The sequence below is a fragment of the Oenanthe melanoleuca genome, chromosome 25 (assembly GCF_029582105.1).
Source record: "Oenanthe melanoleuca isolate GR-GAL-2019-014 chromosome 25, OMel1.0, whole genome shotgun sequence".
NCBI lineage: Eukaryota > Metazoa > Chordata > Aves > Passeriformes > Muscicapidae > Oenanthe > Oenanthe melanoleuca.
In genome coordinates, this window is record NC_079358.1 from 7,794,337 (window position 1) to 7,809,621 (window position 15,285).

Consider the following 15,285-nt stretch of genomic DNA (forward strand, 5'->3'; position numbering starts at 1 on the left):
CCAAAACGGCTCAAATTTCATAATAAAAATATTAAAAATGGAGTCCTGGGGTTTGATTGGGGGGAAAAAGGGAGGTTTGGGGGGAAATGTGGGGGGAGAATGGGATTTGGGGTAAAAAATGGGGATTTGGGGGGAAAATTGGGGATTTGGGGTAAAAATTGGGGATTTGGGGTCAGAAATTAAAGATCTTGGGATAAAAGGGATTTTGGAGCAGAAATGGGGATTTGGGGTTAAAAATGAGGATTTTGGGGCTGATGGGCGCCTGGATTTGGGGTAAAAAAGCTGAATTTAGGATCTGGGATGTGGCTGCTCTGAGCTTGTGCTGCTCGGTTTTTGGGGTGAAAATTCCCAGTTTGGGGTGAAATATCCCAGTTTGGGGTGAAAATTCCCAGTTTGGGGTGAAAATTCCCAGTTTTGGGGTTGGGATGTGGCTCCTCCAAGGACCCCCCCGAGGTTTTGCCCCCCTGAGGTTTTTTTGGGGTGAAATCTGCCCCGTTTGGGATTTTTCTCTCCCCCTGGAAATGTGAATTTATCCCAGTCCCAGATTTGTTTTGCAGCCAAATCTCCGGAATTGGGGCAAAGGTCGAGGAGCTCCGGGAGCTGCAATTAAAGTTCGTTTGTAATTTGTAATTAACGAGCTCGGGGGGGTGGGGGAGGGGGAGGGGGGATCCCCCATGGCTCAGCCCTTTTTTGGGGGGGGGGGGTGGGGACACCCCCAGACCGAAATCCCAAAATTCCCACCAGGTTTTATTTGGGATTGGATAAATAATTGGATTGATTTATTTAATTATTTGGATTCAATAAATAATTGAATCTGGGGGGGAGGGGCTGGGGGGGCTCCAGGGGGGCCCCAAATTCCCCCCGGGGGGTCCCGACCCCCCTCAGGCTCCGTCCTTGCTCTTGGTGCTGCTCAGGGGGACGGCGACGGCGTCGTCCTCGAGGTGCCCCGCCCTGCAGGGACCCGAAACCTCCCAGCTCCTCCCCAAAACTCCCCAAATTTTCATCTTTCCCCATCCCAGAACCTTCGACCCTTCCCAAAAAGCTTCAAATTTCTCCCCAAAGTGTTCCCAAAAGTCTCGGCTCTTCCTGAGCCCAAAATGTCCAACCCGACCCAAAACCTCCAACCCCAAAATCCAACCCCAAAACCTCCAACCCCAAAATCCAACCCCAAAACCTCCAACCCAACACCAAATCTTCATCCCAACCCCAAAATCTTCATCCCAAACCTTCACCCCAACCCCAAAACCTCCAACCCAACTCCAAATCTTCATCCCAACCCCAAAATCTTCATCCCAAACCTTCACCCCAACCCCAAAACCTCCAACCCAACTCCAAATCTTCATCCCAACCCCAAAATCTTCATCCCAAAACCTTCATCCCAACCCAAAATGTCCAACCCAAAACTCAACCGCAAAACCTCCAACCCAACCCCAAATCTTCATCCCAAAACCTTCATCCCAACCCCAAAATGTCCAACCCAACCCAAAATGTCCAACCCAAAACTCAACCCCAAAACCTCCAACCCAACTCCAAATCTTCATCCCAAAACCTTCATCCCTTTTTGACCCCAAAGTTCCCGGGTCCCTCCAAGAACCAATCCCACCCCAAAACGGGGATCGTCCTCCCGGGGAAGGGTTGGGGGCTCTCGGGGGTCCCGGGGGCTCTGTGGGGCTCTCAGGGGGTGCCTGGGGGTTTTGGGGTGTCCCCGGGGATTTTGGGGGATCCCTGGGGGGTTTTGAGGGGTCCCAGGGAGGTTTTGGGGATCCCTGGGGGTTTTGGGGTGTCCCCGGTGGTCCCTGGGGTTTTGGGATGTCCCTGGGGGTTTTTGGAGTGCCCCTGGGGGGTTTTGGGGGGTCTCTGGGGGTTTTTTGGGTTTTGGGATATCCTTGGGGATTTGGGGTGCCCCGGGGGTCCCTGGGTTATTTTTTGGGTTTTTGGAGTGTCCCTGGGGGTTTTTGGGGTGTCCCTGGGGTATTTTTTGGGTTTTTGGGTTGTCCCTGGGGTAGTTTTTGGGGTGTCCCTGGGGTTTTTGGTGTGCCCCGGGTGTCCCTAGGGGTTTTTGGTTTTGGGGGTCCCTGTGGTTTTTGGGGTGCCCGGGGGTCCCCCACCTCCTCTCGACGTCGCGCACGGTCTCGGGCAGCGCGGCGTGCCGGGTCTCGGGCAGCGCGGCCGTGGCGAGCGCCGACACGATGGGCGCGGCGCCGTAGATGACGAGCGGCAGCGCCGGCGCCACGTCGGCCGTGAGGCGAACCAGGGGCGCCACCATCCCCCCCACGCGGGCCATGGTGCCCCCCAGCCCCATCCCCGTCTGCCTGCGGGGCAACGCCGGGGTCAGCCGGGGGTCGGGGGGGTTAATGGGGGTTAATGGGGGTTAATGAGAGGGGTTAATGGGGGTTAATGAGGGGTTGAGTTAATGGGGGTTAATGAGAGGGGTTAATGGGGGTTAATGAGGGGTTGAGTTAATGGGGGTTAATGAGAGGGGTTAATGGGGGTTAATGAGGGTTAATGGGGGTTAATGGGGGTTAATGAGAGGGGTTAATGGGGGTTAATGAGGGTTAATGGGGGTTAATGGGGGTTAATGAGAGGGGTTAATGGGGGTTAATGGGGGTTAATGAGAGGGGTTAATGGGGGTTAATGGGGGTTAATGGGGGTTAATGAGGGTTAATGAGGGGTTGGGTTAATGGAGGTTGGGTTAATAGAATGTTGAGTTGATGACAATTGGGTTAATGGACATTGGGTTGATGGAGATTGGGTTGATGGAGTTGGGTTGATGAAGGGTTGGGTTAATGGAGTTGGGTTAATGGAGTTGGGTTAATGAGAGTTCGGTTAATGGAGTTGGGTTAATGAAGGGTTGGGTTAATGAAGGGCTGGGTTAATGGAGTTGGGTTAATGGAGTTGGGTTAATGAAGGATTGGGTTAATGGAGTTGAGTTGATGGAGGTTGGGTTAATGAGAGTTGGGTTAATGAAGGGTTGGGTTAATGGAGTTGAGTTGATGGAGGTTGGGTTAATGAGAGTTGGGTTAATGGAGTTGGGTTAATGAGAGTTCAGTTAATGGAGTTGGGTTAATGAAGGGTTGGGTTTAATGGAGTTGGGTTAATGAAGGGTTGGGTTAATGGAATTGGGTTAATGAAGGGTTGGGTTAATGGAGTTGGGTTGATGGAGGTTGGTTCATGGAAGTTGAGTTGACGTTGAGTTGATGGAGTTTGGGTTGATGAGAGTTGGGTTAATGAGAGATTGGGCTGATGATGGGTTGGGTCGATGGAGGTTGGATCAATGGAGGTTAAATTAATGAGAGTTGGGTTAATGAGGAGCTGGGTTAATGGAGGTTGGGTTGATGGAAGGTTGAGTTGATATTGAGTTGATGGAGGTTGGGTTAATGGAGTTGGGTTAATGAGTGGTTGGGTTGATGAAAGTTGAGTTGATGAGGTGTTGGGTTCATGGAGGTTGGGTTGGCACGTGGGTGGTGATTGGACAATGATTGGACAATGGATGATTGGACAATGACTGGATGATGATTGGACAATGATTGGACAATGACTGGATGATGACTGGATGATGATTGGATGATGGTTGGACAATGATTGGACGATGATTGGACAATGACTGGACGATGATTGGATGATGGTTGGATGATGGTTGGACAATGACTGGATGATGATTGGATGATTGGATGATGGTTGGACAATGATTGGACAATGATTTGGACGATGATTGGATGATGATTGGATGATGGTTGGATGATGATTGGATGATGGTTGGATGATGATTGGATGATGGTTGGACAATGATTGGACAATGATTGGACGATGATTGGATGATGGTTGGATGATGATTGGATGATGGTTGGATTATGATTGGATGATGGTTGGATGATGGTTGGATGATGATTGGATGATGGTTGGACGATGATTGGACAATGATTGGACGATGACTGGGCGGGGCCGTGCTGGCCACACCCACCTGATGACGGTGGGGAAGAGCTCCCCGGTGAAGATGTAGGCGCAGTTGAAGGAGGCGGCCAAGGCGCCTTTGCCGATGACGGCGAAAGCCATGCGGAGCGCGGGCAGCTCTGGGGCACGGGGTCAGCGTCACCCTGTGACCTGTGTCCCCCCTGTGACCCCTGGGGTCACCCCTCAGTGACCCTGTGTCCCCCTGTGACCCCTGGGGTCACCCCTCAGTGACCTGTGTCCCCCTGTGACCCCTGGGGTCACCCTCAGTGACCTGTGTCCCCCTGTGACCCCTGGGGTCACTGTCACCCCACAGTGACCTGTGTCCCCTCTGTGACCCCTGGGGTCACCCCTCAGTGACCTGTGTCCCCCCGTGACCCCTGGGGTCACTGTCACCCCTCAGTGACCCCGTGTCCCCCTGTGACCCCTGGGGTCACCCCACAGTGACCCTGTGTCCCCCCATGACCCCTGGGGTCACCCCACAGTGACCCTGTGTCCCCCCGTGACCCCTCACCCCTCCAATGACCATTCTTCAATGACCCTTCATCCCACCGATGGTCCTTCATCATCCCTCATCCCATTGTCATCCCTCCCTCCATCCTCCATCCCTCCATCCTCCATCCCTCCGTCCTACCCTCTCTCCATCCCCCGGTGTCCCTCCCTCCCTCCCTCCATCCCTCCTTCTCTCCATCCCTACCCCACCTCATTTTCCTTCATCCCTCCTCCCTCCCTCCCTCCATCCCTTCTTCTCTCCATTCCTCCCTCCCTCATTTTCCTTCATCCATCCCTCCATCCCTCCATCCCTCCATCCCTCCTCCACCTCATTCTCCCCATTCCTTTGTCATCCCTCCTCCCTCCCTCCCTCCCTCCATCCCTACCCCACCTCATTTTCCTTATCCATCCCTCCATCCTCCATCCCTCCTCCACTTCATTCTCCCCATCCCTCCTCATCCCTCCCTCCCTCCCTCCCTCCATCCCTTCCTCCCTCCCTCCCTCCCTCCATCCCTCCCTCCATGAATCCCTTCCGAAATCCATCTCCCCTCCCTCCCTCATCCCTCCCTCCATCCCTCCATCCCTTCTTCTCTCCATTCCTCCCTCCCTCATTTTCCTTCATCCATTCCTCCATCCCATTGTCCTCCATCCCTCCTTCTCTCCATCCCTCCCTCCCTTCTTCTCCCCATCCCTCCCTCCTTTCCTCCTTCTCTCCATCCCTACCCCACCTCATTTTCCTTATCCATCCCTCCATCCTCCATCCCTCCTCCACTTCATTCTCCCCATCCCTCCTCATCCCTCCCTCCCTCCCTCCCTCCCTCCCTCCCTTCTTCTCTCCATTCCTCCCTCCCTCATTTTCCTTCATCCATTCCTCCATCCCTCCATCCCTCCTCATCCCTCCTCCCTCCCTCCATCCCTTCTTCTCTCCATTCCTCCCTCCCTCATTTTCCTTCATCCATTCCTCCATCCCATTGTCCTCCATCCCTCCTTCTCTCCATCCCTCCCTCCTTTCCTCCTTCTCTCCATCCCTACCCCACCTCATTTTCCTTATCCATCCCTCCATCCTCCATCCCTCCTCCACTTCATTCTCCCCATCCCTCCTCATCCCTCCCTCCCTCCCTCCCTCCCTCCCTCTCTCCCTCCCTCCCTCCCTCCATCCCTTCTTCTCTCCATTCCTCCCTCCCTCATTTTCCTTCCTCCCTCCCTCCCTCCCTCCATCCCTCCATCCCTTCTTCTCTCCATTCCTCCCTCCCTCATTTTCCTTCATCCATTCCTCCATCCCATTGTCCTCCATCCCTCCTCCACCTCATTCTCCCCATCCCTTTGTCATCCCTTCCTCATCCCTCCCTCTCTCCTTCTCTCCATCCTTACCTCACCTCATTTTCCTTATCCATCCCTCCATCCCTCCATCCCTCCATCTCTCCTCCACCTCCTTCTCCCCATCCCTTTGTCATCCCTCCCTCCATCCCTCCATCCCTCCATCCCTACCCCACCTCATTTTCCATCCTCCATTCCTCTATCCCATTGTCCTCCCTCCATCCATCCCTCCCTCCCTCCATCCCTGCATCCCTCCCTCCCTCCTTCTCTCCATCCCCACTCCACCTCCTTTTCCTTCATCCATCCCTCCATCCCTCCCTCCTTCATCCCTCCCTCCCTCCCTCCCTCCTCCCTGTCCCCTCTCACCGCCGGGCACGAAGATGTTGGCGAGGATGCAGAGCCCGGCGAGCGCCAGGGCCCCGCCCTGCGCCAGGCGCCGCCCGAGCGCGGAGATGACGAGCACGGAGAGGAGCTTGGCCGGGATGTCCACGGCCCCGAACACCACCTGGCTCAGGTACACGTTGAACCCAAAGCCCTGCAGGTCCATGGCCAGCCCGTAATAGGCGAAGCTGGTGGAGAACCTGCGCCAAAACCCGGCGGATCAGCGCCAAAACCACCCAAAAAAACGAGCCGGGACTCCAAAAAACGGAGCTTGACCCAAACAACACGAGGTGGGAGAAGTCCCAAGAGATTTTTTTTTTTTGCCCCAAAAGTTGTGGGTTTGTCCCAGAAAATTTTTTTTCCTCCCTAAATGATGAGGGGTTTGAGGGCTTTTACCCCAAAAAGTGTTTTCTCCCCCTCAGAGAAGGTGGTTATTTCCCCTCAAAGTTTCTTGCCCAAAAGCTGAGAGTTTTTCCCCAAAAAGGTGAGAATTTTTTCCCCAAATGCCTTTTCTCACCCTGAAGATTTTTTTTTCCCAACAAGTGAAAGAGTTTCCCCCAAAAAATGGGCGTTTGCCCCAAAAGGTGGAGGGATTTTTTTTCCATCACAAGATGATTTTTTTACCCCAAAATCAGCGATTTTTGCCCTAAAATCGATGGTTTATATCCCTGAAATGTGGGTTTTTTTCCCCAAATAGCGTTTTTTCCCCAAATAGCGATTTTTCCCAAGAAAAGGGGGACGCACCAGACGAAGGAGACCCCGCACGACACCGTCCTCATGCCGGGGGTCCGGACCAGCGCGGCCACGGCCCCGCCCGGCAGCGGCGGCTCCCGGAGCGCCAGAGCCCGCAGCGCCTGCGAGAGGGGAGGGGGTCTGGGGGGTCTGGGGGGTCCGGGGGGTCTGGGGGGGGATCGGGGGAGGATTGGGGCTGGGGAGGAGGATCGGGGGGGATTCAAGGGGGTCTGGGGGGTCTGGGGGGATACAGGAGGGATCCAGAGGGGGATCGGGGCTGGGGAGGGGGATCGGGGGGGTCTGGGGGGGACATGAGGGGGATCCAGGGGGAGCTCGGGGGGTCTGGGAGGGATACAGGGGTGATCCAGAGGGAGATTGGGGCTGGGGAGGGGGATCCGGGGGGCTTGGGGGGCGGTCGGAGGGATCCAGGGGGGGATCGGAGGTTCTGGGGTGGGATCCGGGGGGGGGATCTGGGGAGGATTGGGGCTGGGGAGGGGGATCGGTGGGGATTCAAGGGGGTCTGGGGGGTCTGCGGGGATCTGGGGGGGACATGAGGGGGATCCAGGGGGAGCTCGGGGGGTCTAGGGTGGGATCCGGGGGGGGATCCAGAGGGGGATCGGGGCTGAGAAGGGGGATCGGGGGGATCGGGGGGCTGTCGGGTGGGATCCAGGGGGGTCTGGGGAGGATCCGGGGGGGATTCAGGGGTCTGGGGGAGATCCAGGTGATGTGGGGGAATCCGAGGAGTTTGAGGGGGGGATCCAGGGGGGTCTGGGGGGATTCAGGGGGGATCTGAGGGATCCAGGGGGGTCTGGGGGGATTCACGGGGGATCTGAGGGGTCTAGGGGGGATCAGAAGGGTCTGGACCGGGGGGAACCCGAGGAGTTTGGGGGATCAGAGAGATCCGGGGGGGCTTGGGGGAGTCTGGGGGGGATCAGAGGGGTCTGGGGGTTCGCAGGGGTCCGGGAGCCCCCCAGCCCCTCCCCACCTCCTCGCTGAGCTTGTCCCCCTCCTCCTTCCTGCCGTTCACCCGCGCGACCTTGCGGAGCCCCCGCAGCGCCAGGTCCGGCCGGCCCGCGGTCACCTGCCAGCGCGCGGACTCCACGTACAGCCTGCGGACACGGGTGGACAGCGGGATGGACAGCGGGATGGACAGACAGACACCGGGATGGACACCGGGATGGACACCGGGATGGACAGACAGACACCGGGATGGACACTGGGGATGGACAGCGGGATGGACAGCGGGATGGACAGACAGACACAGGGATGGACACCGGGATGGACACTGGGGTGGACACTGGGGATGGACACAGGGACAAGGATGGGATGGACACAGGAACTGGGATGGACACAGGGATGGACACTGGGATGGACACTGGGGATGGACACTGGGATGGACACTGGGACGGACACTGGGACGGACACCGGGATGAACACTGGGGTGGACACTGGGACAGACACAGGGATGGACACTGGGACGGACACTGGGACGGACACTGGGACGGACACTGGACACCAGCCCTGTACCCTGGGCCCGTACCAGGAGTAGAGGAAGAAGACGAAGAAGGGCAGGGACACGGCGAGCTGCAGCTGCCGCCAGTGCGGGAGCGCGAACGCCGCGGCCGCCAGCACGAACTGGCCCAGGGTGTAGCAGTAACCATTGATGGTGCCCACCACGGCCCGGGCCCCCGTGGGGATCCACTCCATGCCTGGGGGCAGTGGGGTCAGTGGGGTTGGGGAGGGGTCAGTGGGGTCAGTAGGTGGGATTGGGGTCAGTGGGGTTGGGGTCAGTGGGGAGGGGTCAGTGGGGAGGGGTCAGTGGGGAGGGGTCAGTGGGGAGGGGTCAGTGGGGTGGGATTGGGCTCAGTAGGGTTGGGTTGGGTTGGGGTCAGTGGGGAGGGGTCAGTGGGGTCAGTGGGGTCAGTGGTGTTGGTGTCAGTGGGGAGGGGTCAGTGGGATCAGTGGGGTCAGTGGGGTCAGGGGGTTGGTGTCAGTGGGGAGGGGTCAGTGGGATCAGTGGGGTCAGGTTGGGTTGGGGTCAGTGGGTTGGGGTCAGTGGGATCACTGTGGGGTTGGTTTGGGGTCAGTGGTGTTGGGTTTGACCCTCCCACGGGTCATTGGGTTTTGGGCTGGATGTGTGGGTCCCTCCCTGGGTTTGGGTTCCCTCCCTTTTTTGGGGGTCCCTCCCGGATTTGGGGATCCTTCTCTCTTTTGGGGTCCCTCTCTTTTTTGGGGTCCCTCCCTGGTTTAGGGGATCCATCCCCAGGTTGAGGTCCCTCCTTTTTTTTTGAGGATCCCTCCCTTCTTTTTCGAGGGCCCCTTTGGGGGTCCCTCCCTTGGTTTGGGGTCCCTCCCTTTTTGGGGTCCCTTTGGGGGTCCCTCCCATTTTTTGGGGTCCCTCCCTTGGTTTGAGGTCCCTCCCTTTTTGGGAGATCCTTTGGGGGTCCCTCCCTTTTTTGGGAATCCCTCCCTTTTTTCGGGGTTCCCTCCCTTTTTTGGGAACCCTCCCTTTTTCTGGGGACCCTTTGGGGTCCCTCCCTTTTTTGGGGTCCCTTTGGGGTTCCCCCCCAGTTCGGGGTTCCCTTTGGGTTTCCCGCCAGTCTGGGGTCCCTTTGCGGGTCCCTCCCTGTTTCGGGGTTCCCTTTGGGTTCCCTCCCTTTTTCGGGGTTCCCTTTGGGTTCCCTCCCTTTTTTGGGGTCCCTTTGGGTTCCCTCCCTTTTTCGGGGTTCCCTTTGGGTTCCCCCCATTTTTCGGGGTCCCCCCAGTCCGTGTCCCCCGGGGGGGTCTCACAGAGGGAGGCGGAGTTGAGGGACACGCCGGCCATGGCCAGCCCGGTGAGGAAGCGGCAGGCGCAGTACACGGGCAGGGAGGGGGCGGCGGCCGTGCCCACGCCCAGCGCGCCCAGCTGCAGGTAGCACCAGGTGAGCAGCGCGCGGCGCCCGAACCTGCGGGACACGCTGGGAGGTACTGGGATGTACTGGGAGTACTGGGATGTACGGGGATGTACTGGGAGCGCTGGGGGTGCTGGGAGCGCTGGGAGGTACTGGGATGTACTGGGAGCGCTGGGAGGTGCTGGGAGGTACTGGGATGTACTGGGATGTACTGGGATGTACTGGGAGTGCTGGGATGTACTGGGAGCTCTGGGATGTACTGGGGGCACTGGGATTGGGGATATGGGGAGCACTGGGAGTGCTGGAAGCACTGGGATGTGCTGGGATGTACTGGGAGTGCTGGGGGCACTGGGAGCACTGCGATGTATTGGGGGCACTGGGAGTGCTGGGGGAGCACTGGAAGCACTGGGATGTACTGGGATGTACTGGGAGTGCTGGGATGTACTGGGGGCACTGGGATGGGGGATATGGGGAGCACTGGGTTATACTGGGAGCTCTGGGAGCACTGGGAGCACTGGGATGAAGTATACGGGTACTGGGGACACTGGGAACACTGGGAGTGACGTGGGGACAGACGGGGACAGGCCCTGCTGGGACTGGGGACACTGGGGGCACTGGGGACACTGGGGACACTGGGACAGCACAGCCAGAGAGAACACGGCACCTCCTCCCCCTCCCAGCCCCTCCCAGTCCATCCCAGTCCCCCCCAGTTCCTCGATTCTCCCAGTCCCTCCCAGTCCCCCCCAGTTCCCTCTCAGTTCCTCCCAGCCCCTCCCAACCCCTCCCAGTCCCTCCCAGTCCCTCCCAGTCCCCCTAGTCCCCCCCAGTTCCCCCCCAGTCCATCCCAGTCCCGTTCCCAGTCCCCCCAGTCCCTCCCAGTCCCTCCCAGTCCCCCCCAGTTCCCCCCCAGTCCCCGTTCCCAGTCCCCCCCAGTCCCCCCCAGTTCCCCCCCAGTCCCTCCCAACACCTCCCAGTCCCTCCCAGTCCATCCCAATCCATCCCAGTCCCCCCCAGTCCCCCCCAGATCCCCCCCAGTCCCTCCCAACACCTCCCAGTCCCTCCCAGTCCCTCCCAGTCCATCCCAATCCATCCCAGTCCCCCCCAGTCCCCCCCAGTCCCCCCCAGCCCCTCACTTGTCGGACAGGACCCCGATGAGGCCGGAGCCCAGCAGGATCCCGGCCATGTAGATGGACTGGGCCACCTGCCGCAGCTTCTTGGAGTCACACACCAGGTCCCACTGCGGGGGGGGACACGGGGTCACCATGGGGTCACCGGGGTCACCGGGGTCACCAGGGGGTCACGGGGGATCACCACGGGTCACCACGGGGTCACCATGGGGTCACCGGGGTCACCAGGGGGTCACGGGGGATCACCATGGGTCACCACGGGGTCACCACGGGGTCACCACGGGGTCACCGGGGGTCACCAGGGATCACCAAGGGTCACCGGGGGTCATCAGGGTGACCAAGCGGTCAGCAGGGGTCACCAGCGGTCACCAGGGGGTCACCACGGGGTCACCAGGGGTCATCAGGGTCACCACGGGGTCACCACGGGGTCATGGGGGTCACCACAGGGTCACCAGGGGTCACCAAGGGTCACCGGGGGTCATCAGGGTCACCAGGGGGTCACCAGGGGGTCACATGGGGGTCATGGGGGTCACCAGGGGTCACCAAGGGTCACCGGGGGTCATCAGGGTCACCAGGGGGTCAGCAGCGGTCACCAGGGGGTCACATGGGGGTCATGGGGGTCACCACGGGGTCACCAGGGGTCACCGGGGGTCATCAGGGTCACCAGGGGGTCACATGGGGGTCATGGGGGTCACCAGGGGTCACCAGGGGTCACCGGGGGTCATCAGGGGTCACCAGGGGTCACCAGGGGTCACCAGGGGTCACCAGGGGTCGCGGCCCCCTCCCGCCCGCTCACCTCGCTGACGATGGTGTCCCTGAAGGTGCCCTCCAGGTAGGTCCAGCCGTCGTGGCACGGCTCGGTGGCCGCCCCGCCGGCCGTGCCGTTGGCCAGCGAGCCGTTGGCGTCCAGCAGGTGCCACTGGGGCTGCACGAAGCGCCGGCAGCGCTGGGGCCGGCCCCGGTCATCGCGGGGGATGGACACGGCCAGCGGCGCGGGGGCTCCGGTGGCCGCGGTGGCCCCGGTGGCCGCGGTGGCCGCGGTGGCGTTGGCCACGGGCCGGGGCCGGCAGTGGTGCTCGGGGACGCCGGCGGTGAAGTTCTGCAGCAGGTTGTGGCTGGCCAGCATCAGCAGCGGCACGGCCAGCGCCGCCACGTAGGTCACCTGGAACCGGCCCATGCCGCCCAGGCGGGCCAGCAGCTCCACGAAGGACATGGCCGGACAGGACGGAGATGGACACGGCCGGAGAGGGACGGAGCCGGACCGGGACGGAGCTGGACAGGGATGGAGCTGGACAGGGACGGAGAGGGACGGAGCTGGACACGGCCGGACACGGATGGAGCTGGACAGGGACGGAGCTGGACACGGCCGGAGAGGGGCGGAGCTGGACAGGGACAGAGCTGGTCAGAGATGGAGAGAGACAGAGCTGGACAGGGATGGACAGGGCCAGAGCTGGACAAGGACAGAGAGGGACAGAGCTGGACATGGCCGGACAGGGTCGGAGCTGGTCAGGGACGGAGAGGGACAGAGCTGGACACGGCCCTGGGCAGCTGAGGGGAGAGGAGGGAGAGAGAGAGGGGAGGTCAAGGAATGGCCAAAGGGAGGTCAAGGAATGGCCAAAGGGGGGGTCAAGGAATGGCCAAAGGGGGGTCAAGGAATGGCCAAAGGGGGATCAAGGAATGGCCAAAGGGGGGGTCAAGGAATGGCCAAAGGAGGGTCAAGGAATGGCCAAAGGGGGGTCAAGGAATGGCCAAAGGGGGGTCAGTGATGGACAGATCAAGGATGGACAGAGGGCGGGTCAGGAGGTCAGGGAGGGTGTGGGTGGCCAGTGGAGGGGTGACCAAGGGGTGAGCAAGGGGTGACCAAGGGGTGACCCAGGGGCAGAGGGAGGAGGATGAGGATGGACCCGGCCATGGAGGAAGGACAGTGGCCAAGGACAGGTGGACACTGGGCGGTCGCCAGCTCAGCCATGGGCCCGGCTAACGGCAATCAATCAATCAATCAATCAATCAATCAATCAGTGTATTGGTCCATCAGATGGATCAGCTGATGTGTGGGTGGATTGATCCATCCCTTGATCAATGGATTTATCTCAGTCTGATTGATCGATCTGCTGCCCAGGCTATCAATCGATCGATCTCTTTTGATCTATTGATCAGTCTGTCTGTCTGATCTATCAATAGCTTGATCTATTATCTATTCATCAATCCGCCTATCACCCTGTCACTCTCACTCTATTAATCAATCAATCAATCAATCAATCAGTTAATCACTAATTATTTCTTGCTCTCAACTCCCCCCCATCCCTTCCCCAATTAATCAATCTTTTGATCAATCAATCAATTAATCAATCAATCCTCTCTCCCCCTGTCCCTCAGGTCCCTCCCGATCAATCGATCCCCACCTGCTCTGCTCTTCCTCCTCCTCCTCCTCCTCCCTCGGCCGCTGCCGGGCTCCGGCTCGGACTCTCGGACTGTCCGTCCGTCCCTCTGTCCCTCTGTCCGCCCGTCCCTCTGTCCGTCCCTCTGTCCCTCCCTCAGCCCCGCCCCCCCCGGTCCCTCCTTCACCCCCCCCAATCAATCAATTCACGGATCAATGGATTTATTTCTCTGCTGTCTCTGCCCATTTATCGATCCTATCAACAGATCAATTATCTGATAATCAACCTATTGATCAACCTATTGATCGCAATCAATCCAGCGAGTTCTTTCTCTATTGATAAATCATTGATCACTAGACTCCCCCTATCTATAATGGGTTGATCACAATTAGTCCACAATCTCTTTATGTATTAATTTATTGATCCATATGTTTCTGTTATTGACCTATTGACTTATTGATGGATCTATTAATCTACCATGGCTTGATCAATCAATTTATTGATCTCGAGGGATCTCTATTGATCCATCAGTTAGTCAGTGAATCTCTAGTACCACTAATTGATCTCCAATCTATTAATTGATCATCTAATTGGTCTCTATTTTTCTATTGATGAATCCATTGAACCATGATTGACCAACCAGAATAATGATCTCCATCAATCATTCCAATGATCCAGTTATTGATTTACAATCTATTGATCAATGCATCAATCTTAACCTCCCTATTGATTGGTCTCTTGGCCTGTAATCTTCTGATTGATTGATTTATTGATCTTTAATTGCTCTCTTGATTGATTTACTGACTTTTAACGCCTCTGTTGGTTGATTTCTTTATTTTCATCTCCCTGTTGATCAACCCCCTGACCTCTAATCTCTATTGATCAGCCCTTCTCTCCATTGATGGATTGATCTATTGATCTTTGCTCTCCCTCCTGACCTCACCGGGCTCTCCACCACCGACCCATGGATCTCTGTATTGATCACTCACCTGTGGGACTCACCTGGTTCCTCTCCCAGCTCCAGATCCCAGCGCCCGAGCCCTGGGCCGGCTGCTCTCCCCCCGCCATGGCCCTGCCCTGCCCCCTCCTGCTATTTAAGGCCGCCCCGGTCCCGGTTAACGTTTGACTCCGGATCCGGCCACGGGTCGGTGGAGACGCTCCCGGGGCGGAAACGCCGGTGCCGACCACGCCGGGCCCACGGGGGAACCCAACCGTGGCCCCGAGGTGCCACCAAATCCGTAAATCCATCCTCATCCTCGGCCCCGACACCCCCGGGGCAGCTGGGGACCCCCGGCCCCCCCCGTGCTACCCCTCCAGGGGGGATCATTGATGGGGAGAAGCGCCGGGGGCTCTGAACCGCGGCCCCGGGAGCCCCTTGGACCCCGGGAGCCCCTTGGACCCCGGGCCGGAGGGCGGCGGGGGCAGCGGAGCGTGGGCGGGATGGGGGGGACGGGGGGGGGTCACCCGGGTCGGGGTCAGGGGACGGGCGGGAATGGTGTGGGCACGTGGATCCGCGGGATCCGCGGGAATTTGGGAATTCTGGGAATGCCGGGATCCTTGGGGTCCGGAGGGATCAGGGGTTCTGGATCCAGGCACCGGAGTCCTCGGTCCTTGGGGTCCCGGGGTCCCCGAGATCCCTGAGCTCTGGGATGTCTGGGCACGCTGGTGCCGGGATCTTGGGTCCCTGGGATCCCGGGGATCCAAACCCCCGGATCCTCGGGATCCTGGGTCTTTGGGGTGTCCAGGATCAGGGGCTGTGGGCCCTGGGCGTCCTGGGCACCCGGACAGGATCCTCAAATTTCGGGATCCCAAATCCTCGGGTTCCCCAATGCCTGAGATCCCCAATCCTCAGGATCCCCAAACCTCGGGATCCCAAATCCCTGAGATCCCCAATTCTCAAGATCCCAAATCCTCAGGATCCCAAATCCTCGGAATCCCCAATTCTCAGGATCCTCAATCTTCGGGATCCCCAATCCTCAGAATCCCAAAACCTCAGAATCCCTGATTCTCAGGATCCCA

The 15,285-nt window shown here is 58.9% G+C and overlaps 1 protein-coding gene across 10 annotated transcripts; it reads right to left on the reverse strand.

Moving 5' to 3' along the window:
- Nucleotides 1–602: 602 nt before the first annotated feature.
- LOC130262728 (solute carrier family 22 member 6-like) lies at nt 603–14,356 on the reverse strand. 10 transcript variants are annotated; one of them, XM_056510144.1, is made up of 11 exons: nt 14,269–14,356; nt 11,685–12,286; nt 10,895–10,998; nt 9,661–9,815; nt 8,411–8,579; nt 7,856–7,979; nt 6,883–6,992; nt 6,124–6,338; nt 3,962–4,070; nt 2,109–2,312; nt 603–951 (listed from the first exon to the last, which is right to left on the reverse strand). In XM_056510144.1, the coding sequence occupies exons 2-11, from the start codon at nt 12,099–12,101 to the stop codon at nt 882–884; spliced, it is 1,677 nt and encodes a 558-aa protein (XP_056366119.1). In that variant the 5' UTR covers nt 12,102–12,286; nt 14,269–14,356; the 3' UTR covers nt 603–881. The 10 variants fall into 10 exon arrangements, with proteins under 10 accessions (XP_056366119.1, XP_056366120.1, XP_056366114.1 ...); XM_056510145.1 differs by having other exon boundaries at nt 11,685–12,270; nt 14,256–14,349; XM_056510139.1 differs by having other exon boundaries at nt 14,256–14,339.
- Nucleotides 14,357–15,285: the final 929 nt, after the last annotated feature.